Raw genomic sequence first — 27,864 nt, forward strand, 5'->3', positions numbered from 1 at the left:
ACATCCTCATAGCTGTGTGTGTGTGTGTGTGTGTGTGTGTGTGTGTGTGTGTGTGTGTGTGTGTGTGTGTGTGTGTACATGCAGATGTAGGAGTGTGTTTTATCTCTGCGCCTCTTTTGGTTTATCTTCTCTTCTCGCCCCTCACTCTAACACAGCCTCAGTATTTGGATTTCTATTTTGAATGTAGCTGTGTATTCAATGCCCTTTTTTTTGTCCTTCCTTATCTCTGTGTGTGTGTGTGCGTGTGTGTGTGTGTATGGCTGCTAATCTTCCCTGCCTGTTGATGTGCTCCGGGCCGATTGTCTTCGATCGGTTTGGTCTTAAAAAAGCTCCAAACAGCAGCGCCGCTTTTTATCTGTTAGTTAAAAATCGTCCTCTTGTTGCAGCAGACTGTTTGAAAGGCTACTCCTTCCATGAATGCCTCTGGAGATGGTTTCCCTGAAATATTTCTGAATGGCTCTTTGCCGGCTTGATCATTACTTTACCCTGTGAGAAGGCTGAAGAGTGGTGATGAGTGTGAGGATAAGTGATGTGATGATAAGAATGGCAGTGAGGGGGGCTTTTCATTCCCAGCCAGCTCCGACAAAAGAGTTCTTGCTGCAGCGATAACAGTGTAATCGACTGAAGAATCGTGTGTGCGTGTGGTTCCTGTTTTAAAGCTGAGCGTCATTGGTATGAGAAGAAGAAAATTAACAAAACTCCAAATAAAATTCCCAGGCAGGCTGATATTAACAAAAACTAATAATCTAATAAACATCAATATTTAAGAACTGATATTAAGATTTTACTGACAGCCCTTGAAGGGCTCGTCTTAAGTATGAGCCCCTTGATACTCCTCATGTGTGGCTCTGCTGGCCTTTCCCACCTCCTCTTAAACCCGACTAAACCCCAGAAAACCTCCGCACAGTCACATCTCCGTCTGCACAGCTCATCTGCAGCCCATCTGAGTTTCCCAGTGAGGGAGACGGACCCTCAGACTGCAGCTCAGAGTGAAAATATTGTTCTGTTTCACTGTGAGATAAAAGTGGTTTTAGTTTCTGGTGATAAAACTGCAGCTCTGTGATATTTAACATTTTCTGTATGCCACCAATATGTTTTTCCTTGATTCTGGTGATTTTTAACCCTCGAAAAACATATCAATGTCCAAAACATACAGGAATGGTGCATGATGAGAGTCAGAGGGGGGAGGGGCTGCAGAAACAAATTTAATGCTGAGCTCTCTTCTTTTCTAACCTTCTTTACAGATGAATAGAGGATGAAGCACAGAGGCTGTTTTAAATTGATTCGGTTTACCTCGGCTGTTGTGTTTAATGACTTTAGAGATTCACATTTACATGTTTTTATAGTATTTGGCTGTTTAGTGTCTGCTCTCATTCTCAGAAATTACAGTGGCAATTATTTAAGAGAGTCTCTGTAGCTTGTAGCAGACACTGCATACAACAGAATATAACATAGCATTAATGTGTTATGTTATATTCTCTTTTATCTTTAATGCATGCAATAACGTGGTTGTTAATAGGGTAGGGCAATATGGCCAAAAATATTTATCACGATATATATTTGAAAATTTGCGATAACAATATAACTGACGATATAATTGACGTGAGAGAAAATACTTCATCAATGTATTTTTCACTTAAACAAGCAGCTGGGTTTTTATGAGCATTAAAGTTATATAAAAATTTAACAGTGCAGATGTAAATTCCTTGCTGAAAGTTTAACCAAAAGACATTTGCAGTGGAAATTGGCCGACATATCCTCAGCATAACCATGTATAATATCCACAAAACTTAAAAAGCGGTTATACACACACAATACAGTAATATTATGTTGAAGCACTGTATGTATCACTCCGCGAGGCGCCTGACTACGATAGCCATAATGCTCTGACAACCCATCATGTGGTGCGGCTTCGTAGCTTACCAAAGTCGTACTAAGACATTTTTTGACAGATTTTCGAGCCCTGTGTACCACATAAAATTGGTTTGAGGTCAGTAAGTACAACCGGAATTCACACATAAGATTATAAGGGGCGCTGTCGATTTTTAAGAAAATCAAAGGATTTTAAGAGTGACTTATTTTCCAAAAAACATGGTAATAACGACAGCCTGCTTGCATGCTCTACCAAAAATTGTGCTTTGGTATGTTTCTGACGGACAGTTCCACATCACTGAAGTTGCAGCATTTTTACAAACCAATTCTGGTTCATCTGTTTCATTAAACGATCCACTTTCGCCCTTCTCATTCTCCGTCGCTGCCATGCTTTTTCTGCCATGTGCGTATGAAAACAGGGGCACTGCGCATGCGCATTTTACCCATATTCTATCGCGATATTTCATTTTCTTATCATTGCTTAACATTATACCGGTATTAGGGGTGGCTGTATGCTCAGGAGGTAGAGCAGATCACCTACTGATCGGAAGGTTGGGGGTTCGATCCCTGGCTCCTCCAGTCTGCATGTAAAGTATCCTTGGTTAAGATTCTAACCCCAAGTGAGAATGGGTGTGACTGGGTGAATGTGGCATGTTGCTTTGAGTACTCCGGGAGAGTAGAAAAGCGCTACATAAGAATCAGTCCAGTCCATATTACCGTGAACGGTATGATATGTCCCAGCCCTAGTTGTTAATACATATACGGCTGTGCACAGTCAGGATTATTCTTTCTTTACCTGTAAATCAGAATTTTGGTCTGAAACTGGTCAACTCGGGTTGGTGGCAAATGGTGGCATTTCCTGATTTCAATGTATTGCTGTTTTTAGTTTTTTCAAACCGCTCAGCCATAATAGGGTGATGAGGCATTGTCCTCAGGCATGGGCAGGCATGTAAAAACTGGTGAACGAGGTGACGTGGGAGCTTTAGACTGATACTATTGGTGTGTCATGAGGACAATGAGCAGAAGATGCAACCAGGCTCCCTAAGACCTGCAAACAGGTGGAGCTCCTTTAAAGATGCCTGGCAGACAGAAAACTCCTCTGTTATTTTATTTTTGGTCATTCGGAGCAGAAATATCAGATTACACAGCAGATAAACCACAGGTGTCATTTTAGATGATAATTCCATGTTAATTTGGAACGAGAGTAGGAAGCTGTATGGAGAATTAGAAGAACCTTGACAAGACTGAGAGGTTTCAGACTCCTGACAGAGAGCATCTTTTTTATTTACCCTGCACTGGCCACTTGAGTCTGTCTGCCTCTCTCTGCTGCTGCTGGCAGGATGCTCAGGTCTAATTACACCACTCCTCAACGCTTCTCACCTTCCTGGGGGCTTTCAGACTGCCAGACCTCTTAATACTGACACACACACACACACACACACAAAACAAACTCAAATCAGGTTGTGCACTGTGTACCTAAAGAAATAGCAGTTAGTAGATGCCATTTCTCCAGCTTATACAGCCCAAAGTACTGATTGGTTCTCCTTCATGTGGACCTGTATTTGTGTACAGCAACAGTCTGATCCATTGAACTACTTCAGTTACCTGGTAGCTCACCAGTAATAGGATTTAAAATAACTTTAAATAGCTGTATACGAGTTGGTGTATGAACCTGTGTGGTGTATGGTGCTGTCTTGTTTTGTCAGTTTCTTTATTATGATTTTTTTAAACAATGTGGTATAAGTGTTTTTGAATCTGCAACTGGCAAAAGATGCATATTCTCTTTATTGCTACTTTTTAATTAATAATTTTTAATTTACTTTTTCTATTTTCTTCTCCTAAAACATGCTGACATACAGAACAATGCTCTTTGCAAACCTCTCGCTGTTGTTTTTCTTTCTGTTGTGATTTTTGTTTTCTGTCCCTTCCTGGAATGAATCCCAGGGCAAAACTAAAAACCATCAGAGTATCATCTGACCAGCACTGAATAGCCGTCACTGGGTGTTCTAAGGTGCATATGTGACATGTGAGTAAGAGACTACTGATTGCTGATGTACTTGCATCTGAACAAATGCGACTGAGAGACTTGTTGCAGACCACAGCGCCATTTTCAGAGCTATAAGAGTGAAAGTTATCATAGCTCTTTAAATGGTACTGCTGTATGCACTCAGATAAGCAGCCATCTGAAACCCAGGAACATCATCAGTGTGTCGAAGCAAGACGTCCAACCAGAAGTTCTCCAGACGCTGCAGATGAAACAACTCGGATTTCTCTCCATGTTCCAGGAGAAGGAAGTTCCTCTTACTTCGTGGCTTCCACTGTGGATTTGTGTCTACTAGTGTAGTTTTGCATGATTAAGTATTCAGAATAATGTTAGTCTGGAGCCAATCCCAGCTGTTAGGGTGACTACAGACTACACCTGGACAGGCTGGACATCTCGCACAATGCAATCCAACTAAAGTCAAACTGAAATTTCTGTAAGAAATTTATGCTAAAAGCTTCATGAACCAAATAAAAGTCCAGCTGTCTTCAGCAGTTAAGACTAGAGATGGACCGATCCGATATTACGTATCGGTATTGGTCCGATACTGACCTAAATTACTGGATCGGATATCGGAGAAAAATAAAAAATGTAATCCGATCCATTAAATATCACGAAAGCACCTCACAAAACTTGCAACGCGCCTTAACTCGCCTCAGAACGTTAGCACGTCGGAGCAGTATGCATCACGTGATAGAGCGGCTGTGGCATGCGGGACCTGTCGGTGGTTTGGATAGCATGTGGAGCTTCGCTAGCAACCCGGCATTTCATCTCCGACAAAGTTATCCCCGAGAGAAGTAAAGCAAGTGTGTAAGTCCATCTCTGAATGTTTGTAAAGCATTCCTGCGTTAAGCTTAACAAGCGATATATGGAGCGACTGCCTCTTCTTGCTGCTAATTCAATCATGAAACTGCTTAACGATCAGCTGATCGGCTTTTCTGTCGCGAGTCCGTCTCTCTAGTTTGCTTTTGGCCCACTTTGCACCAGAAAGAGGAAACCAGTGGATAAACAACAGCAGCACGTTTAAGCTTGATAAGCTGTTGTTAGAATTTATTTAATATTACTTTCTACTCGAGGATCTTTTTCTACGCAGCTGACGGCTGTAACTGTGCAGGGGCGGATCTAGCAAAGTTTAGCCAGGGGGGCCGATAGGGCATGAACAGGGAAAAGGGGCACAAAGACACACTTTTCTTTATTCTCATTTAAAATGCCTAGCTTTTAATAAATAATTATCCGAATCTTACACCCAAAGTTTTAATTTGATGTAAAAGGAATAGAAGTCCATTACTGTATATAGTAACTGTTGAGTCTACGGTAATAAATATACCCTAGTAAGCTATAGTACTTTTTCCTTTGGGAAGGTACCATCTGTGCAGTCTGCAATTTTGTTGAAGAAAGATGTTGAATCTATTTAATATTTCTTGAAAAATAATTGATTTCTGTGCATTTTTTTTCACACTGCATCAAATTAAGGTTGATTACGTCGATTAAGCATCATGAGGTGGAGCGTGAGGGGTGGTTCCCTATTTTTTATTTATTTATTTTTGTTGTTGCTGGGAGTTGGAACCCTATTAGTTAGGTTGCTTAATATTTACGCTAAGTACTCTTTAAAATACCAGAATAGGGAGGATGGTGTAGGTTTAAGTTTATTAGATTGATCAGTATTGCTGAACTATGAAACATTTTTTTTTGCATACAGGTATAACAGAATAGCTTTAGTGTAGTTGTTGTTTTAAACTTGAGTATGAACTTATACAAAATTCAGCAAGATATTAAAAAAAAACAGTTTTGTTGATTAAAAAACACTATATCGGATTCATATCGGTATCGGCAGATATCCAAATTTATGATATCGGTGTCGGACATAAAAAAGTGGTATCGTGCCATCTCTAGTTAAGACTACAGTGGCTTGGATAACTGAGACCACAGACAATGAAAACTGATATTGGAGCTTATTAAATGTTTCAAACCTGCACACCAGAAGTAAAAATATTAATTAAAATTATAAAATAAAGATCAGCTTCAGTACTGGTACAGGTTTCTGTAACTTATTGTCTTGGTAGAACCACCACCACAGTTGACCCCCATTAACTGGCTCTGACACTTTAAAGTCCTGACTTGATTAGTAGGCCTTAAAGCTCTGTTGCATGAAGAGGTTTGGTGCAGTTGTAGCTGACGCTCCTTCACCACCCATCCCTAACAACATCGCTGCTCTAAACCAGCTTCAGCCTGAGCTCTGGTGCTGTTATTCAGCAGCTACAGTAGAACTAGTTTCAGCAATAAGTACTTTACATGTGCACTGAGCAGCTAGCTGTTTTCAGTCGGTAACTGCAGTAAACTGGGCTGCAGGGCTTTTCTCTTCCTAATTAAATGGACTTGCTGTGTGGGCCGCTGCCTCGCTAACTTCACTTCTCTCTTCTCTGTTTGTTCCTTCTCTGTCTCTCTGTCAGCTCTGCCCAGATGAAAGATGGCAATCCCCATAAACAACATAGATACATCTGGTTCACATCTGCATACACACACAATTTAAATTCAGGATAAACAGTCCATATGTGGTTCACGTCTGCCACATGTGGCTGTCGGTTAGTGTCCATCACCTCCATCTAAACATCTGTGGTCCTGATGAAGTCTTTTTAAGTCTTGTATGTACAGTACATTTGAGGAAGGCATCTTATTGTGGCCATTCAGAAAGGCAAAAGGTATATTCACCAGTAGTTCTAAACCCAGAAGACAGGATTTCCATCAGAAATATTGTCTTCTCTGCAGTTCTATAAACTGAACTGAAGACAGCTCTTCATGTCATACAGCTTCCACCTTTTGCAGGACCAACTGTGTATAGGAAATATGGAAAATGAGTGCTGTGTGTTTACAACATTACATAAAACAAAATACAGAATTATTCCTTTAAGTAAAACTAAACAGAAAATGTTACCTACTCAGTAGCTCTGGCCCTGCGGTGCTTCTGATTCACACCTCAGATCTGAACCAACCAGGTATCAATTATCACGCATCAACCTAACCCCTAAACACTGTCATGGTCCTGGGTCGGTGACCCAGCGCTTTTAGTTTGTTATCATTTTCTAGATGATGATTGTTTAAGTTCTGTGTTATTTTCGATCTGCCTCTAAGTCTGCGTCTGTACCTGTCTGTCTATGGTGTCTCCCCATCTGTTTGTGAATCTGTCTGTTTAGTTCAATGTCTTGTCTGGTTCCATGTATCTGAGTTTCCTGTTTTATTGTGAAGGTCCGTGTCGTATGTGAGTGTGATCAGTTTACGTTTCCCCTGTCCCGTCAGCCCAGATTCCTCCCAGCTGTGTTGCCCTCCTGTCTCTCATCCCCTGATTACTGGTGTGTGTATTTAAGCCCTGTGTGTTCTCCTGCCTGTTGCCGGTTCGTCTGTATTACTCAGTGTCAGTCTGTGTATCCACCGTGTCTTCTCCCTGCTGTTCATCGTCATCCTCCTCTGCTCGTTTTCATTCAGGTTTGTGCTCTGTAGTTTAGTTGTTTCCCAGTTTAGTTTAGTTCGAGCCCTGTTTGCTGTTTGTCCACATTCTTTTGTGTTCAATAAATCACCTTCGCTCCTCTACGACTGCCTGCGCTTGGATCCTCATTTATTCCACACGGCTCGCCTCGGCAGCCGTGACAAACACAAGCCAATCAGAGGCTCTGTAGGACAGGCCTTAAATTTGTCGAATTCACATAGAGTCTTTAAAGTAAAAGCTACCTCGAGCGTGACACATTGATACATGCCAAATTTTACTGTCTTGTTCTAAGACCTTGGTGACCTCATAGCTGATTACATCAATCATAATATAGGTGTGTGTGTTATATAGTTACACAGTTGTCTAATCTATTTTAATGTTGTTGTCATTAAAAATCAATACTCAGTACCGTCAGATGACAGTAAATTGGTTATGATCTTGAGGATCAATTTAGGAACCACCAAGGCTCAAGCTGGCCATGAACTGGAAACTGAGATCTACTAAAATCAGAGCAGTTGTCCGCATGGATGAGCCAAACACCTTCTGGAGAAAAGTTTGATGATCAGATGAATGGTGGTAGCATCATGCTCTAGGCTGTTTTGTTGGGTGTGGTACATTGCACACAATGGATAGAATATGGAAGAAGGACAACTGTAAAATTCTTCAACACCTCAAATCAGCAGGTAGACAGTTAAACTTGAATTTGGTGGTGTACAAACGGGATAAAAATCCCAAGCACACATCACAACTGGTTTCTGAATAAAGTAGGCTAACATTACGCTTCTGGAATGACCTTCCCAAAGCCCTGATCTCAGCTATTAATAAAGCCAGAATCTATACCAGGAATCTAGGTAAATGAAATCTAAGAGTTCTGCCAAGAGGAGTGGTCAGAATGACAACAGCCCAAAAACATAATTAAAACTCCAAAATAACCCTGACGCTCATGCCAATGATGAGTGGATGGAAACATCCGAGGTTGGATAAATGGATGGATGTGTGGATGGGTGGATGAATATGTGAATGGTTGGATGGATGGATGGATGGATGGATGGATGGATAATTGTATGGATGGATGGATGGATAAATGGGTGATTGTGTGGATGGATAGATGGATAGGTGGATGATGATGATGATGGATGGAAGAGCATGTAAAGATTCTTCTGAACCAAAGCTTCAAGCTTCACAGCTGATCAGCACTCTGTACTTTGTTTATCACACATTAACTAACAGCCTGGTGTGTCATCAACACCAACACTGTGACCAGTCTCGATTTTCCTGTACTTCTCACATTATTGAATTTTTATTTCTGGGAGCAGAAGAAATAATTCTTATTTGTTTCTGACACCTGCTGGCATGAGTCACAACAGCGGCATCAGTGTTTGAGTTTAGAATGTCACACATGAGCCATCTGAACTTTTCTTCAATGCTGGTGGTGAAATTGAACGGCGCATGTTGGCAGGGGTAATGCTATGGCTGCACTTGCACATATATATGAAAGCACTACATATATATATATATATATATATATATATATATATATATATATATATATATATACACACACACACACACAGTGGGGCAAAAAAGTATTTAGTCAGCCACCGATTGTGCAAGTTCCCCCACCTAAAAATGATGACAGAGGTCAGTAATTTGCACCAGAGGTACACTTCACCTGTGAGAGACAGAATGTGAAAAAAAAATCCATGAATTCACATGGTAGGCTTTGTAAAGAATTTATTCGTAAATTAGGGTGGAAAATAAGTATTTGGTCACCTCGAACAAGGAAAATCTCTGGCTCTCACAGACCTGTAACGTCTTCTGTAAGAAGCTTTTCTGTCCCCCACTCGTTACCTGTATGAATGGCACCTATTTGAACTCATCATCTGTATAAAAGACACCTGTCCACAGCCTCAAACAGTCAGACTCCAAACGCCGCCATGGCCAAGACCAAAGAGCTTTCAAAGGACACCAGGAAAAGTATTGTAGACCTGCACCAGACTGGGAAGAGTGAATCTACAATAGGCAAGCAGCTTGGTGTGAAAAAATCAACTGTGGGAGCAATCATCAGAAAATGGAAGACATATAAGACCACTGATAATCTCCCTCGATCTGGGGCTCCACGCAAGATCTCATCCCATGGGGTCAAAATGATCATGAGAACGGTGAGCAAAGATCCCAGAACCACACGGGGGGACCTGGTGAATGACCTGCAGAGAGCTGGGACCAAAGTAACAAAGGTCACCATCAGTAACACACTACAACGGCAGGGAATCAAATCCCGCAGTGCCAGACGTGTTCCGCTGCTGAAGCCAGTGCATGTCCAGGCCCGTCTGAAGTTTGCCAGAGAGCACATGGATGATACAGCAGAGGATTGGGAGAATGTCATGTGGTCAGATGAAACCAAAGTAGAACTTTTTGGTATAAACTCAACTCGTCATGTTTGGAGGAAGAAGAATACTGAGTTGCATCCCAAGAACACCATACCTACTGTGAAGCATGGGGGTGGAAACATCATGCTATGGGGCTGTTTTTCTGCCAAGGGGACAGGACGACTGATCCGTGTTAAGGACAGAATGAATGGGGCCATGTATCGTGAGATTTTGAGCCAAAACCTCCTTCCATCAGTGAGAACTTTGAAGATGAAACGAGGCTGGGTCTTCCAACATGACAATGATCCAAAACACACCGCCCGGGCAACAAAGGAGTGGCTCCGTAAGAAGCATTTGAAAGTCCTGGAGTGGCCTAGCCAGTCTCCAGACCTCAACCCCATAGAAAATCTGTGGCGGGAGTTGAAAGTCCGTGTTGCTCGGCGACAGCCCCAAAACATCACTGCTCTCGAGAAGATCTGCATGGAGGAATGGGCCAAAATACCAGCTACTGTGTGTGCAAACCTGGTAAAGACCTATAGTAAACGTTTGACCTCTGTTATTGCCAACAAAGGTTATGTTACAAAGTATTGAGTTGTATTTTTGTTATTGACCAAATACTTATTTTCCACCCTGATTTACGAATAAATTCTTTACAAATCCTACCATGTGGATTCATGGATTTTTTTTTCACATTCTGTCTCTCACAGTTGAAGTGTACCTCTGGTGCAAATTACTGACCTCTGTCATCATTTTAGGTGGGGGAACTTGCAGAATCGGTGGCTGACTAAATACTTTTTTGCCCCACTGTATGTATGTATGTATATATATATATATATATATATATATATATATATATATACACATATATGTATTTATATATATATGTGTATATATGTATATATGTATGTGTATATATATATACACATATATATATGTATGTGTATATATATATGTATGTATATATATATATATATATATATATATATATATATATATATATATATATATATATATATATTACATTTCAATTTTTTAGGCTGCACACTATGAGGTGGAAAACAAAGAATCTGTTCCCTTCTCTTTGTTTTACTGTCATGCACACACACACACACACACACACACACACACACACACACACACACACACACACAGAGTCTTTTTGTCTTCTATTTCCTCATTTTACTGACACACAAATCTGAACACAAACCCAGTTTGGACACACAGACACGCACTGAATCTCTCTGAGGTTTCATTCATGATTACCGTCTTCTGTTTATGGAGGTCTGTTTATTTTTCCGAGCGTCGTATAAATATGAAGATATTTCCCCTGGTCTCGTGGGACTCCAGGCTTCACAAATGTAATGTTTTTCTCCCTGCCAGGTAGAAAGCTCGGGTTGGCAGGAAATTTTCCATTCGCCTTCCTTCACTATCCACCATTCGCGCCGTCTCAAACTGAGATCTGAGTAAAACGTGCAGATGAAAAGAAAGGGAGCTACAGTATGTAGTGATTGATCTATATGCACCAGCAAAAATGAGTCAAGCAGCTTTTTTAAACTGCAAAGTGGGCTGGTGACAAACTGCAAGTAAAACAAAATTCAACCATGGAAACATTAAGAACTGCAGTTCCTCTGGTGTCCAGCAGAGGCAGCAGTGAGTCAGTACCCATAGACTCCCATGTTAACAGGATGCCACTGATTAGCAGGTACCTGTCTGTGTCATGCTGCCATACAGTCTGTGGATGCAGCTTCTAATAATGTAAGAATTTTTATGAAGTGTGCTTTGGACACCAACCAACCATCTCTGACCTCATCTATGTGGCACAACATGAAGATTAAATCCACTGTTTTCCACACTGTAATAAATCATTTTATAGACTCGTTTGGATACCAGCTGTGAGTAACTCTACAGCAGGAAAAGATGGAGCTTCTGTCCACCAGACTGACCAGAAACCTGCCATGACAGTCTTGAGGCCTCATAGTGAAACTATGTGGCTGCAATTGTTCTTGTTGGTTGGACAGATACTTGTGCTGTCCGTTGTTTTTGGCCTTACTTCATATATAAAGAGACGGCGACATCATTTTGGCCATCAAAGAATGACAATGACTCTGTTTAATAGTTTCTGTCTTTCAGTCCTCTCATGTGCGACAGTTTACCTTTTTATTAATAGTAAAAGAAATAAAGAATTTTTATATCCTATGTGGGAAAACCTTAACAAGCCACAGCCCATAGAGGTTAATATTGCCTTTAGGGCTGGCACGATTAGTCGACTAGTCACGATTACGTCGACTATCAAAATCGTCGACGCGTTGTTTGAAGCTTTGTAAGATTTGTAAGAGAGTGTAATAACGGACTGAAACAGAAGATGGCAGCACTGCATGAAGAAGGATGACAGCTGCTGTTAAACCCCGAAGAAGAAGAAGAAGCTGTATCCCAGAATTCATAGTGCGGCCCTGCTCAGTTTCCAACAATGGCGGCAGCTAGTTAGTTTTAATATTACTCTTATTATTCTTTCTGGGTCACAAAATAAACCTTTAGCATATTTTCAGCAGACAGCTGAGTTTATTAAACTTCACCTAAAAAATCTGCAGATTTCATTAAAATTCAATAAACTATCATCTTGTCTTTATTTTTAGTTAGCACCTTAAACACTTAAAGCTGTAAGCTAATGATAGTTATATAAGAGCAGATGCGTGCTGGTGCAATAAGCTGTATGTTTTACGTCTAATGGATGCATGATCTGATTAGTCGACTAATTGCAAAAATAATTGGTGACTAATCGACTATCAAAATAATCGTTTGTGGCAGCCCTAATTGCCTTGTATTCTTGCAGTTGCTAACGTCTGGCCTATGACAGCTGGAATAAATGAGATGGATAGATGGAGACCTTCATAGATTGATAAAGGTTCACTGCGTGAGGTCAGGATGCATTTTTCTAGGCAGTTGTTCAGTGACATATTTGTAGCTTTCATCTGAGGCTCAGTCCTCTAATGATAGTCCTCCGGGGGCTTCGGGGAACTCCGGGGAGTTCGATATTCTCATATTGAGAATGGATCAAATGAGGGCTTGGCTGCAGAATACAATGCAAGTGTTCACTTGTATGTTTAGCAGAACAATATGGTGTGTATACAGGAGTTGTCTAACACCTCAGAGTAAATCAAAAATCAGCTCTTTGAGAGCCGGTCTCTGTTTGAGGAAGCCGCGTGTGAATAAATATCTGTGAGCTCAGCACCGATAAACGTGGCGGCGCTGAAGCAACGGGACGTAAATGCTGAGCGAGTCTTCTCCTGGTGACACAGGGCGATCGTTCATGCAGAAAAAGTACCAAGCGTTGGTTTTAAAACCAGAGGACCGTGGCAAACATGACATATTTACAATAACATGTCAAAACAAGTGTTTACAGTCCAGTTAGATGTCATCATCCCGGGACCAAGAACAAGTACACAGTATGCTTTCAGACTTTTCTGTAAACTGGTGCTTGGATTCATTGCCGGTCGCACAAATGAGCAAACAAAGACTGGTTGTCAAATCCACACAAATATCAAGTTTTAATTTGAATCAGGTTTAAATTCGAATGCTGCCGAGCTCTCTGAGAAAACAGCCAGTCCATTTTTAGAAAGCTGTCGTCGGAGCGTGAACCACCGCTGACATCGGTGTTTTTGTTGTTCCTGTGGACGATGAAAGTTTCACCACGATGAAGACGATGAATTTTTGGATTTCTGTGATTTTTTTTCACAAAAACAAATCTTTTGTGGAGACCCAGATCTGTCACTTCCAGTGTCCTTACTGGTCACTCTGGCTTTATTCATGCTCTGTTGCTTCAGTAAAACACTTGAAGAAGGCATGCACTGTAAAATGGAATGAGCTGACTTGTCTCCCACAAATATATCAAATAATGTCAACTTTAACTGAACTGACATATTAACTTTGAATCAGCAGTACTTTACATACCACAGAGGTGATACGTGCACATTCATACGTATCCCCTCATTTTATCATATTTCATAGTGATGTGACTATTATAGTTTATACTCTCAGCAGTGTATCAGAGACAGCACGTTGCACGTTTGTGCCTATTCGAGGTTTTCCCATCTTTGTTCTGATCAGTGCTGGCGTCATTACTCTAAAAACATTATATTACACATTAAGCATTACTTTTGATCAAACTGATGCAGCGTGTTATTTTAGTGTCTCACCAGAGAAAGTACTTTCATCTGTGTGTCTTATATTCATGTTATTCTGTAAACACACAGTCTCATAATTACATTTAATAATATAAACCTGAGGCTGCCGTTGCACACTGCAACACAAACCCCATCCTAATGACGACACACAAACAATCCCTTCATATCCACCACTGTTTCCTCCTCCAGCACACCGACTGAGATCAGCTGACTGCGGATCTCAGGCAAGCAGAGTAACAACTCCAAGGAACTTAACTATTGAGAACCGGGTCTCCATTCCCATCTCCAGTTCTCATGCATGCACATGGATGGGTGCTTGTGTATGGTACAAATATTGTGATTCAACTAAATGAACATATTTAATATTTCCTCTTTTACACTGTGATGAATCTTTATTTGGCATTTTAACAGGCACACGTTGCTGCTACTGCTGAAAGTCTGTGTAGAAATGGATTTAACACAAGAATTCAGCATTTTGTTCAGAAAGGGTGCAACATTTCCAGATAATATATACAGAAAAGTATGAATAAAGTTGCAAAAACCTGACCACAATCGTGTTAGCTCGTCATGTTAGCCTCTGAGTCTTGTAGATCTCAGAGGTGTCAGTGTGAATCGTCTCCATCATCTGAGGACAGGGAACTCTTTGGTCGCTGGAGCTTATTTGTCCCGACGACCAAAACAGCTGGTTAGCCAACAACAAATAATCAACATCAAACCAGTGACGTGACAATAAGTCGCTTTCATTGCATCTCCATTTTAGGGATAAGTGTTATCATGGGTCAGCAGTGGAAACGTGCTGAAGTCAACAACAAGCTGTTTGGTGGTGTAATCCAAATACTTTACTGTAGTTTAGGCCTTAGGTGGGGCTGAGGGATCTGTAGTGACAAAAAGGAGTAGAGTATTTATAAAAGTAATTCTATCTCGTTGTTTTAAAGCAGTGTGTACGTGCAGTCGCACACGTGCAAACACACGCTGCTTTTTTGTCCTCATTCCAGTCATGTAGGCAATTAGCCGAGGAACGCTGCAGAAGTCAGTCATCCAAAAATAATCAAACCTCTGATCTGCTGAGAGCCAGCACTCTCATTCCTAGAAAACACACACACACACACACACACACACACACACACACACACACACACACACACACTATGTGAAAGTCACCTGGAAGCTCAGACGGCTCTGCTTGTATATTTTTAGCATCTTTCAGCCACCCCCATGTTGTGTACAGTATGCATGCATGTATAGATGCAGTGAAGCATGCACATGTGCTGTGTTTACTTCCCTGCGACCCGCCTGCATTCTTCCCCCTCCTCCTGCCTGTGAGTGTTTTCAGCCTTGGTGCTGCTCAGCTCAACGCGCCTCCAGCGTCTCTGATTTAGACTGTGGCTCACTGTAGAGAGCTGAGAAACCAAAGGACCATCGGGCTGTGCAGGAGTGTGTATATATTTTTTTAGGTGTGTTTTATCTGCTCAGAGGCTTCCACACTGACTTCTTCATATAAGTAGCAGCATGTGCCTCCATCCCATCAGTACGCTTCATGACCACCAACAGAAGAGAGGAATACCAACCTGTTTGTGCCAAAATAAGATCTTTGGCCCCGCCTTTCGAGTGATTTATGAGGACAAATGAAAGTGTCATAAATCACTGCTTTTTATTTGAGTTTTATAGTTAACACTGAGTTATGATAAACAGCTCAAATCAATCGGGTTTATTGACTTTAGCGTTTCAGAGTCATGTCTGGAGCTCTCGCCTGCAGGCTCGGTGCTGGACCAGGTCCCGGTTCTTGCTCTTTCCCTCGCTGCCTCATTCATTGAGATTTTGTTACACCATTTAAAAACCAGTGACACAAAGAAAATGTGGCTGGTTGTTTATTATATTTTTAATAAGAAGGTCTGTATTTTCATGTTAAGTTTTTACACTTTTTTTTCATTTTTTCTGTCTATATTTTATTTACTGTGAAGTTTATTCAGCTTATTCCATTGGGGGTCACAGGGTGTGGGGCCTGCCCCAGCTGTGATGGGTTGAGAGGCGGGGCACACCTGGTTAGGTCGCTGAGGAAGTAGATTTCAGTGAGTGGTCAGGTGGGACCCCAGGTGTGACATTTACAGTGAAGCACTGAGTGTTCACCTTCAGATGTTTCAGAATAAGAGCCTGTTTAAGTGGTTCTGGGACTTTCAAGCAAAAAGCAGAATTGCAGTTCTGTTCTGTGCAATTAAACTTGTTGCAAAGAACAGATAAAGGCATGCCGGCGACTGGCTGGTTTGTGTCACTGTTCATATGAGTAGCTGTTCTGTTTCAGGAAGCTGCTTCTCACTGACACGGTCAGGGTTGCCTCTCAGAAAAAAATGAAGTTCAGCTGCTGTCTTCAGCTCCGTTTGCAGAGTGATGCCGCGTACAGCGAGCTGCGCTTCAATCCCACGCAGCTCAGCGGGGAGCTGGCGATCACCATGACGGCAGAGAAGATGTGGGAGACAGTGATGCATCGTGTGCTGCGATGTGCATGTCGGGCCCGGAGGAGGCATCCTCGCAGCAGCTGATTAGACTCTGAGCAGCGTTTCTGCGCTTTATTGTTTTCGGCTTTAAACGCTGCAGGGTGAAACATGCTGATGAGCTGTCTGAGCTTTAACAGGGAACGCTGACCACACACACACCTCCTGCTTTATCTCTGTCAAACTTGCTGCTTCCACTTTGTTGGACTTAATGAGTCGCAGCCATATTTTTACATAAACATTTCATTTCAGCGCTGCAGTCAGGCTGTCTGTACTTCTTTGATTTAAAGTTGAAGCTTCATGAAGACCACAGAACTGGTTTTTAATCAGGTGATCAAGATTAAAATGAAGCATGAGTGACTCAGATTAAATGCTTTTATAAAGACACCTATACTGGGTACAAGTACATGAGGGAAACACTCATTATAAAGACGTGGCTAAAAGAGGTGCAGGAGACACAGTGAGCCCACAGGATGTTTGGATGCTGTTCAGCAGGCCAAATCTAGAGTGGGGACAGTCAGGAGCATCCGACCAGCTGACCGGAGGAACCTGTAAGCTGGAGAGGCGTGTGAGAGGTTGGAGACCATGACTGACTTTTAGACAAATGGGAGGATCCTGAAATTGATACCTGAGTGGAAACCAGAGGAGAGGAGCCAAAGCAGGTGTGTCCCAGGAAATGAGCGACAATCTTTTTGGTTTGACGCGCTGCCTGGCTGATCTGATCCTCTGAAAAAATTGGGGAGCCAAAGAGGACCATCTCTGGTTGGAGGTTCAAAAGGCAGGAGCTGCAGACACACCAAGGAACACTTCTGGATTAATGAGCTCTCACAGGCGTCGTCAGCTCCATTCATGGTGCTCAGTTCTTATTTGCTCCTGAATATATTCCTCTTTTACTTAACTTCCTGTTTAAATGTAGAGTTTTGTTCTGTTTGTGTTGAGTTCTATGAGTTGTGTTATATGTGTGGCAGCATCTCTGCAGGATGTTGTTAAATGTCTCTGTGGACTGGTCCAGGATGAGCTCTTTAGTAGACACAGGTGTATTTCCTGCTGAAATGAGTTTAATCGAACCGATAAACAAGGAGAAATAAAGGAAAAGCTGAAGCTGTGTGTGGCACCGGGAACACAGCCGCTGTCTTTCTACTTGCTGTTAAAAGCATCGATTCAAACATCATGAAAGAGCTGTGCAGGTTTAAATGAGCTGGGACGGGGCTTTGTTTGGCCCTTTTTACCCTCTCTTTTTTAGCTTCTGTGAGCTTTGAGCAGAAAATTCCAGTCATCGTCGGTTTCTCCTTAACCGTCATCCTTCAGAGCATGTACAAGACATGGTGCTCGATGGCTGTGCAGACAGCACATACCTCCAGGATTTCCTGTGTCTGTTTACCTGCGGCAGGTCGAATCCTTTCTAAAAACGTGCGCAGATGTAATCCTATGAAAGTCCAAACTTCTGATGCCCTCTGCAGACCTGACGTCAGCTGTGTTAGCACTTTCAGGCTTTTCCTTTTGGCTCTGAAGCAGTGAAGCTTTACTCAGGAAGTTTGGCTTCTTCTTCCAGCTCAGAGGGAAAAGTTTGCTTCCAGTGGTGCTTTGTAAATGAGTTCCTTATCACCTCTTTTTGTTCCCAAACTGGCGTTTCTGCAGTCGAGGTGATGGCATTCTGCGTGCTCGGAGTGCTCGTGCTTACCTGCATAGTAACAAATAAATCTTCCTGAAGGTCAAAGGAGTTCACATCAGTGCTTTATGTAGAATATATTTCCTCTCCGTATTCAGTCCTCTCAGAAACTCATATTTCTTATGCCAGACTGTATCTGAGATGGAAACAGCCATTCCTCGTGGGCGTGAAGTTTGAATAATTTTTGCATAAAATTCTCCGTCTCATTCTTTTCGGTTAGCTCAATACGGCGTAATCTCTTTCCTATTCAAATTCCTGCCTATTGTATTCCCCTCAAATCTATTACACACACACCTCCCCCGCCTTTATCAGCGCCCCAACGTGTTTTCAAGACTCACTTCTGCTTTCTTAACAGTTAAACTGGGGAGAAACAGACCACACACACAGACACACACACAGAGCTTCCTGATTGTAACGATCACCTGTGATTGGAGGAAACGGAGCAGGGACGACACATCAAGCGGCCGTCCGTGGGGTTGGATCGTTGTGGAGACGCTGGCTGCTTCAAATGCTAGAACATCTCAGCAGCTGATTTCACATCGGTTCGGTTCGATGGTGAGGGTTGGTGATCCTCACCATCAGCAGATGTGTTCCTGTCACAGACGGTGGAGAGAACGTGGGGCCACACCTGTGTGTCTGCAGTAACCTGAAATTAAAACAAGAGAAGAGTTTGAGAGAGCTTGAGTAAAGCGCATCCCTGAGCCTGTAAATTAAACTGCAAAGGTGACGTGAGGTTTAAAATGTGCCGCGGCACGCAGCGATTTGAGGCTTTCATACTTGACAACGTTAAATGACAGGTGAAACAATAGAAACATGTAGCCTTAGAAAGACTGTTATTCATGCGTCAGTTTACCACGCCAGACTGGCCACGCCCCCCCAAAGGTGCTGCATGACGCTGGGTTTGCCTCCATCCCTACTTGTGCTCTTGAAAGATGCCACGACATTCAGAGTGATTTATTTACTGCTGCACGCCTGACGTGAAACTGTGAGTGTCAGAGCAGGTGCACAGTGATTGGATGAGCTTTAACAGCATTAATAAGCTGACACAGAACACGAGGACGAATGGCGACACTTACTGAAACTCTTGGCTCTAAATTCAGTTATTCAATTTATCAAACTTTCTTCTGATTTCAGCAGGAAAATCAATGAAAAATGAGACGATCCCAGAGTTTGTTCTACAGAGGCACAACGATGCCACCATCTCTTCCTTTTTCCGCAGATGTGCATGCTCGCTGTTTTCATCAGCATCGGGAAAGTCGGGAACTTGAAGTTTCCTGTGAGCTCAGAGAAAATGTTTATTTTCTGTAAGTGTGACACAGTCCAGATCACAGCGTATGAAATATGTGTTTCTACGTTATCTGGCTGATATTCGTCTTCAACTCCCGCCCACACGGGGCATCATGTCCGTTGCTTAGCACGTTCAAAGTTTTGCTCAGGGCACTTCATCAAGATGAATGCTGGCCACACCAGTGCCCAGAATGTGCAGAAATGTTTAGTCTGCCTGTGATCCGGGCCTCGTGTCTCCCTCCCCGGCCTCTCCGTCCTGCTCTGCCAGTTGGCCCGTTGGCTCAGCTGTGTACAAACAAAGCCTCGGCTAAACACAGGACGGATCCGTTTCCACAGTTTCACTTCTTCCAGATATGAAAGTGCATTCCTGCCTTTGGTCGACTTCCGCTGTCTGAACACCGCTGTCTGTGTTCGTGCAGAGCTGAGCGGTTTTTTGAGCTTTTAGTTTTCTTCAGTTTGAGCTTTTCAACGAAACACTGGGATGCTTCATTGATTCTGATGAATGAAACTGCTGCTTGTTACATGTTAATGCATTATGGTTGGTTTCCTTGTATCTGATTGGGCTGTTTCACAAAGGTGCTAGCTGGACTGACGTCTGTGCAGCAAAGCAGAAAGCACAGTCTGCTCACATGACGGCTCGCTGCCACAGGATCCACAGCTATGCGACACGAGGACGTGTCTGCAGGGTGTCGAAGGCAGCGATGGCAAACAGAAGGCGAGCTCTAATTTAACGGCAATGTGGAGAAACAAAAAACACAGAAGCTCTGCCACAGTCTGAGGCTCACAGAAAAACCAAATCTGAACTGAGCACAAACCAGACCTGCAGCCTGAAATCCAGGAGCAGAAGCCAGGAAACAACCGGCAGCAAACCCGAGGATGCAAGGTGAAGCAGGAGGGATGCTTCAGGTTCAGCTCTGTGGTTCAAAGGTTCCTGGAGGATTCCTTAGACCTTAGTGAAAACAGGACCGCAGCCTCGCCATGATCACGAACGATCCGTGAGACTGGGGTCAGCTCTTTAGCGCAGCGGTCTCCAACCTTTTTAGCGCCACGGACCGGTTTATGCCCGACAATATTTTCACGGACCGGCCTTTAAGGTGTCGCGGATGAATACAACAAAATAAAACTAGTACCGGTACCGAAAAAAAAGACGATTTATTCATAACACACGTGAAAAGACCCAGGAAAACCGAGTTAACGATAAAAACGATAACAACATAACGCTGAAAACCGATAAAAACCCTGAAAATCATACATTTCACACCAGAGCCTCAACTCTCGCGGCCCAGTACCAAACGACTCACGGACCGGTACCGGTCCGAGGCCCGGGGGTTGGGGACCGCTGCTTTAGCGACTACGTCACTGTGGGTGGAGGAATTTCTGCTTCAGACCTCTGAGCTTGAACTGAATTCCTGTGATTTTTGCAGGTAATCGAGTGTAATTGGCACCGTGACCACATTCATCACACACTGACTCCATCTCATCCCCACCACAGTCACTGAAGATGGCAGCTGACTGTGTGAGACACTACAAAGCCTACCACATGTTTCACTCATATAAAATGTATAACTGAGCATATTTACTCTTCTAAAAATGACTAATAAAATAAAACTAATGCTGAAATAATTTTTCCCCTGAGACTGGTTAACTTTAACTGTCTTACACGTCTTTTCATTTAAGTGAATATGGAACATTTTCTAATATGTTCCTTTTATCTTCCTTTGTTTTTTTAGTGTTTATTGCCTTTAAAGATATTAATGCACCTTAAGGCAACTGTTATATAATTACAATACTCTGCTCTCTGTACACCTGTCCATGCTCCTGATTGGTTACGTACTGTAAACTCCGCCTCTTTCACATAAACACGTTAATAATTAGACTGAATACCCACAGGGTGATCCATTGATGATGTCACATCCTGTACCTATTGAACTTTATCTGTAGTGCAGACGCTGGCAGGTAAGGGGGCCCCTGGAATCAAAGTGAGGGTCCCGATTCAGCCAGCATCTTTGTTCCCCCCTCAGTGAGGCTGGCGAGGGTTGAACGCCGCAATGTGGCAGCAATTTGGAGTAGTGCTATGACGAGAATGTGCAGCTGTCTGCATTTGAGAAGCTTTAAATGTTCGCGGCTGTCTGGAAGACGCATTTCACGGCCAGTTAGTCGGCAGGAAGTGTGTTGGGCCGGGGTGTTTGCGTAAACAGCTCGTAATAGTTTTAGCCTGCGCGCACACTGTCTACGTACACAAAACATGTATGCAATCACGTACTCTGTGCATGCACACACCTGTGAGTGCACACAGTGCGTGCACACAGGTGCCGCACATGGTGCACACACATTTCTTGGAGCAGGGTCCTGAGTTTTCTCTGTAGGTTTGTGAGTCCTCCTGCTGGAAGGATCTTTTGTGCTGTGAGCAGCTCCAGGCTGCAGGAGGAAATCATGCTGGAATCAGCGCGTTCAGAACGAGACTGAGCACTTGAACGTCAGCCCTCACATTGAACCCGGGACCTCCTCCCAGCTGGGTCATTTTCTAATATCAGACACCTCTGTTTTTTATTAGCTGCAGAAGGCACATCTTCACTGGCCTTTTCAAACTTAAAGTTCATTGATGTTTCCTTTTTCTCTTCTCAGTAATACTAATAATAATACTCTCAGCTGATTCACAGCTGAAAATGCAGCACACCACAACAGCGTGCTCGATTATTACGTTCGTCTACATTAATATGAAACTTATTTTAGGTGATCTTTTTTCTGAGTCTGCATCTCATTGGTTTTGCACGTGTTTAAAGATGGTTGCTCCCTCCAGCTCCTCTCATTATTTCATTTTTATATCGATATGAAGTGCAGCAGTTTGGTTTCACGCTTGTATTTAGCTCTGGTTTGGAGATGGAGTGTGTTTTAGGTCAGCTGGTGAACACTGTCCTCCCAGTCTGACTGCTGTCGGCATTAAAAAGCTCCTGAAACACTTCTTTTCCCATTATGACAACGATAAAAGGCGTTAGCTGAGATCACTCCCCGGTCTGACGTCCCTCTCTCTTTAATTAGAAAGTGCCTTTTCCTTTTGTGTGTGACTGCTCTTATTTATTTGTGTTGGAGTCCCAGAGCTGCTTCATCTGAGTCCAGCTCGGGTTTCCCGTCCTCTCCTCTGAGTGTTGGTCAGGTTGCAGATGGTTTAATGTAACTCCACACCACTTATCTCATCCACTCAGCTCCGACTTCTCATTCAGACCCTTCCTTCACGTTTCAGGTGTTTCACTTTTGCTCCGATGAGCTCATGGATTTTTGTGGTGGCCCAGTCAGTGTCAGCTTTCAGCATAAATGCAACAGTAAAGCAGAAGCCTGTGCATGTGTGCTGGTTTAGTGTTTCAGACAGACTCACTGAAAGCTCTTTCCTCCTCTCGATGCGCTCCTTATTCTCCGTATTCTGCTTATTTGAATGGTCTTACAGCCGTGACGTGCTCCTCAGCAGACACTGAAAGCTGTGTGAATAGTGGAACAGATTTGTCATTTTGGAGGCTGCTTCTTTCTGCCTGTTAAATTAACTCCCTCCGTCTGTGTTTTCAGGTATTGTGTGCTCCACAATGGGAACCACTCAGAGCAGGAGAAGAAGTCCCTGCACACCCACATAGAGTCTCACGAGTCCTGCTTGTGACCAACGGCACGGACACCGCCGCCTTCACACATCTGGAGCTGAAATCCGTCATCGATGCTACGAATCTAGAGCCCAGCAGGACTTTAGCGGTGTGTCAGAGGGGCGGGGCACTGCCAGTGGGCCATCTGGTTTCAAAGCTCTGCCGAGACTTGACCCGCCCGTGAGGCGAGCATATAAAGCCAGCGCTGTGTCGCATTGGTTCTGTCGTCTGCAGAGGCCAGATGACACTGAGCAGAACCAGGACGGCGATGTCATCAGTGGGCCGCTGGCCACCACACATGGCAGTGGCGTCTGTAGGAGAATGTGATTAATGACTTGGAAGTGAATCATGTGGCCAAAGCTTTCCGATGACACTCAACGGACCCGTTTGTGATTGCGTTGTTTCCACGATGTCCCTGTAAATGAGCCTTTAAACCAAGTGTTTCAGTTTCTAACTGCTTTTTCCGAATATCCACACAAAGTCTCATGAATCCTCACTCGGCCGAGAGCATAAGGTTGCATTTAAGCCTTGATTTAAACTGTCCAAGTGCATTATTACAGAGGCTGCTGTGCTCATACGCCACCATCTGAGTGATTGTCTCTCTTCCACAGTGAGAGCTGCAATGAGTGATTGGAAGTGTTGGTCATTTCGGTGTTGTCAGAGGTGTTTGTGAGGCTCTCAAAGGGGATTCAGCCCGTGTTACATCCATCCCACCCTGACGCACCACGTCCCCTCTGCATAAACAAGCATTTGCACTCATGAAACCTGAACAAGCCGACCGCTCGCAGTCACGTCTGTTTCCCTGCGTGCCTCCATGCAGGACTCTTCCTGCTGCTGCTGTTGTGTTTTTTCTCATTAGCACAAGAAATCGGCTTAAAGGCTGTCACACATCAGCCGTGTCATTTCACACGATGAATTTGTCCCGTTTGTTTTTCCAGATTAAACTGAGTCTGACCAATCGGATCGCTGCGTTTGGTAACAAATCGCAGCATGTGAAAAATTCCAAATTTCGTTTTTTGCAACGCGCTCGGTGCGTAAAGGCCTCGAGTCGAGGAAGCTTTACGCGGCCCAGCACCTCTAGAGTCTCTGAGCACTACGACACGCTGGACGCCGGTTAAAAGTAAACTCACCAGAGCATGAATGTCACTGCTTTCGTCCCCTATCACCCTCACTTGTGCTGAAGGTGGCTGAGAGACTTGGGCATGTGAGGCTCGAACTGCAGCTCTGCGACGTGTACATCTTCATTTTACAGTCGGTGGCAGGTCTGACACACCCGGTTAAATGGTGACCCAGCTCCAAAACACACACAGCGTTAGAAAATAGCAGGAGGCGAAAGAGAAGCACGTTCCAGAGGCAGATCCTGTGCTTTGGCGGGACAATGATGAAATTAATCTTCTCTGCCGCTGATTTAAATTGGCCCTTTTTGCTAACATTGTGGTCGTGACAGTCCAACGAACCCAGGTCACTCCAGGGCTGCTTAGTATCTGCTTACTGTGGAGATTTGTGGTCCTCTTTTGGTCAAAATGTTCTTCACAAAAAAACGATTGAAGGTTTGACTGTGAGCAAACATGAAAGTTTAACATTGGAGCAGGCTCGCCTCTCACATTCAGCTAATTCTACTTCTTGTTTCTGGCTCTTCTTTTTTTGCTGATAAAAACATTCCTCTCACTGCACAGAGCTGTTAATGAAAAGATATCTGTAAAGCAACAAAATTCAGAGACCAAGGCTGATGTCATACAGAGGCAGAGGCAAGCAGTCCTCTCAGATCTCTTAATCAGAGGGACACACTGCTGAGCGCTGATGCTGCAACACAAAGACAGACGAGGAGCTCTTGACACGGAAAGGTAGTTACTCATCATCAGAGATGGCTAAGTGGAAATATCCAACCACGTTCAACTTCCCAGACTGACATCCACCCGTGCTGCTCCGGCACACGGGTGGATGTCAGCTGCAGTTGGATATGTGCAGATGGTGAGCGTGGTCATAAACACAGTTTTTCGGTTATGCTTTGGCCTGCAAATGCACGGCGAGGCCGGTAACGCGGGCGTGTTTTGTTCCTACGCGTATCTGTGGACTCGAGAATCACTTTAAATGTTAAAGACATTGAAATTAAGGCCTCATTGTTCCGTGTTTACACCAACTCATAAGAATTTATGAGAAAACAGCGTGCCCAGACCGTGGTTAGACCTCGGTTCATAATGTACTTGCAATCGATTCTCCAAAATTGAAAAGCAGTTGGCTTTCAGGGCTCAGACGCGTTCCACCTCTGCCCACAATCCTTTGCAATTTGGAGTAATTTCGTGTAACCGGATCAGATGCTGTTCTCACTGCTCGCTTCTCTGAAGGTGCAGCTCCAACCCAGGCTGCCTGTTTCTGTGCCAGTGCCCCTGAGAGCGGGAGAGCAGGGCAAAAGGTTCGTAAAGGGCCGTGAAGATTTTAGCAAACAGAAAATATTCTTCAAAGCTGCTTTTGTCATGAAAAGTTCCTGAACTGTTCCTGATGTGGATCCCAAACAGGAAGTGTGCAGTTTTTCAAAATGATTTCTCATTTATTGTTATTGTTATTATGAGTGTGGCACCAGAGTCCTCACACAGCTGATCTTTAAGTCGTCCAGTGTTCTGAGCATCGGTGACATGAAGCGTGCGGGCAAGATAATCCGAGCCAGTTGGCGAGCAGCAGCATCGCCTCCTTCTAAAGTGAATTCTGGCTTTAAGCAGCTGATCCGTCCCTCGCTAACATCCCTGCAGACAGTGTCTCTGAATCATCAGTCTTCCTTTTAACTGTCTCTCTGTGACATCAGTCGGTGCCCGTCCTTGTGTGTGTTGGAAACCTGGGCTCTCCAACCTTTAAAAACTCTAATGGGACAGTTTTTTTTAAACAGACCAAAAGCATCACCTGTCTGTTTGGAGAGCAAGTGTGAGGCCAGAGGGATATGCAGCCAAACTGGAAACACCTCCACGTGTGAAACATGTAGGTCTTATCAAGTCTGACGACAGCCTTGGATTAACACTGCATGCTCACACTCAGAGTTCTGCAGAGGAGCTCATTTAATGTTTGGCTTTGTGACTACAGAGGTCAGTTTCTACTCTCTGTTTCTACTCTCACTAGAGCCTAAAAGCACAGGCAGCAGCAGGATGTAGTGGGTATTTATTAATCTGGCCACACAAAGTTTGTTCCTGCGGTTAAAGGAAGGAAACAGATGAGTTAAATTTCAGCTTGTTCAAAGCATTTAGAGAGAGAAACACAAAATCACAACAAATCTTCTTATCTTGAGGGGCTGTGACTGCACTACACCTTCAGTGTGTTCATAACCTCCAGTTTATCCACCGCGATCAACAAGGTTCTGCTTTCGTGAGCTCACACATCATCTTGGGACCAAGGTTCTCGGCAGAGCAGGCGGAGGACGCCCCCCACATGCTCCAGCATTTCATGGCTGCTGTCCAAGTCCTGCTTTATAGGAAACACAGCTGGATCTTTCATTGATGGCATTGACAGAATCAGGATAAAGACTTCCAGCAGAGTGCAGAATGTATGCATGCAGCAGGATGTGAACAGCAGCTGCCAGCTGCACGTCTGGTGCGTCTTCCTCTTTCTCTGAATCACGTCAAACCTCTGACGGGTTCTTTAACTTCTGTTCACAGCCTGCAGCATGAATGTGTATATAAACTAAACATATAACTCCCATAACCTGTCCAAAGGAGACAAAATGACTTTTATAAAACTCTTCAGTATTTATTTTGACAGAACAAAATGGGTATTTTCATGTATTAAAAGAGCAGAAAAGCTTCTCTTTCAGGGAGCTGACATATGTATGACTTTGTTTCTGTTGCTATGTGACAGTTCTGATAAAGGAGAATTAAAGAAACGTTGATAAGCCTGCTGTTGATTTTCTTTGTGAGTCTGAACACAGAGACGGCATCAGTCGACTGATCGAAACGTAATGAAAGCGCTTCGTTACCGCCGCCGAGCTCGCTTTCCTTTTGATACGTGAAGCTCATAAAGATGAAGTTTCAGTTTAGCGAACTGAAACTTGATGATAAAGCCCAGACAAGACTTCATCACTAGTCAGTGATGAATGGAAGTATTGCTCACTTCTGCTTTCTCATTCAGTGTTTTACCATTTAAACCAAAGTCATCCTTTTTTTTTTTTTTTTATAAATTTTATTTTCAGTCACAGCAGCATGTTAACAACAAAACATTGAACATACAGTATTTTGCTGTTCAGTATTTACAATACCCCAAAAGATAACAGAAATAGAGAAGGAAAACAAACAAACAAACCAAAGAAACCCCTACAAAACAACAAAAAAAACAAACAAACAACAACAAACAAATATAAAAATAAAATGTATAAGGGACATTCAGTGTACAGTTAACTATGATAGTGATATAGAGATATGGCATCCGGTCATGATAAGGTGGTCATTTTAAATGTTTCCATGTACATCAGGAATGACTTCCATGCCTTAAGAAATTTGGTGGTTGAACCTGCCAGTGTATATCTCATCTTTTCTAAATGTAAAAACCTCATGAGCTCTGCAAGCCACTGTTCATGTGTGGGAGGAGCTTCCTGCTTCCATCTTAAAAGTACAAGGCGCCTTGCGATAAGTGAAGCAAAGGCAATAGAATTCGAATAGCATTTTGGCAAAGTGATGTCTTGAGGTATCACCCCAAAGATAGCCGTTAGAGCAGAAGGATCATATTTAACGTTATACATCTCTGACAGAGTGTTAAATATAGACACCCAATAGTTATGAAGATTGGGGCATGTCCAAAAGGTATGAAGGAGCGAACCTGTTTCTGCTTCACATCTGTTACACAGAGGGTCAGCTCCTGGATAGAACTTGGC

General features: G+C 43.2%; 1 protein-coding gene across 3 annotated transcripts in view; it reads left to right on the forward strand.

The window, feature by feature from the left end:
- htr4 (5-hydroxytryptamine receptor 4) overlaps positions 1 to 27,455 on the forward strand; it is a 163,019-nt gene extending 135,564 nt beyond the window's left edge. For all 3 annotated transcript variants that reach the window (XM_086305002.1, XM_086305003.1, XM_086305001.1), the window contains one exon: positions 22,948 to 27,455. In XM_086305002.1, the coding sequence (XP_086161128.1) occupies positions 22,948 to 23,035 (88 nt within the window). In that variant the 3' untranslated portion in view covers positions 23,036 to 27,455. The remainder of the gene's footprint in view (positions 1 to 22,947) is intronic.
- The last annotated feature ends 409 nt before the right edge of the window (positions 27,456 to 27,864 follow it).

This window comes from Aulonocara sp. 'chitande type north' Nkhata Bay, linkage group LG2 (assembly GCF_057382095.1).
Source record: "Aulonocara sp. 'chitande type north' Nkhata Bay isolate Kocher_YH1m ecotype deep benthic linkage group LG2, A_spYH_male_GT1.1, whole genome shotgun sequence".
In the NCBI taxonomy this organism is placed as follows: domain Eukaryota; kingdom Metazoa; phylum Chordata; class Actinopteri; order Cichliformes; family Cichlidae; genus Aulonocara; species Aulonocara sp. 'chitande type north' Nkhata Bay.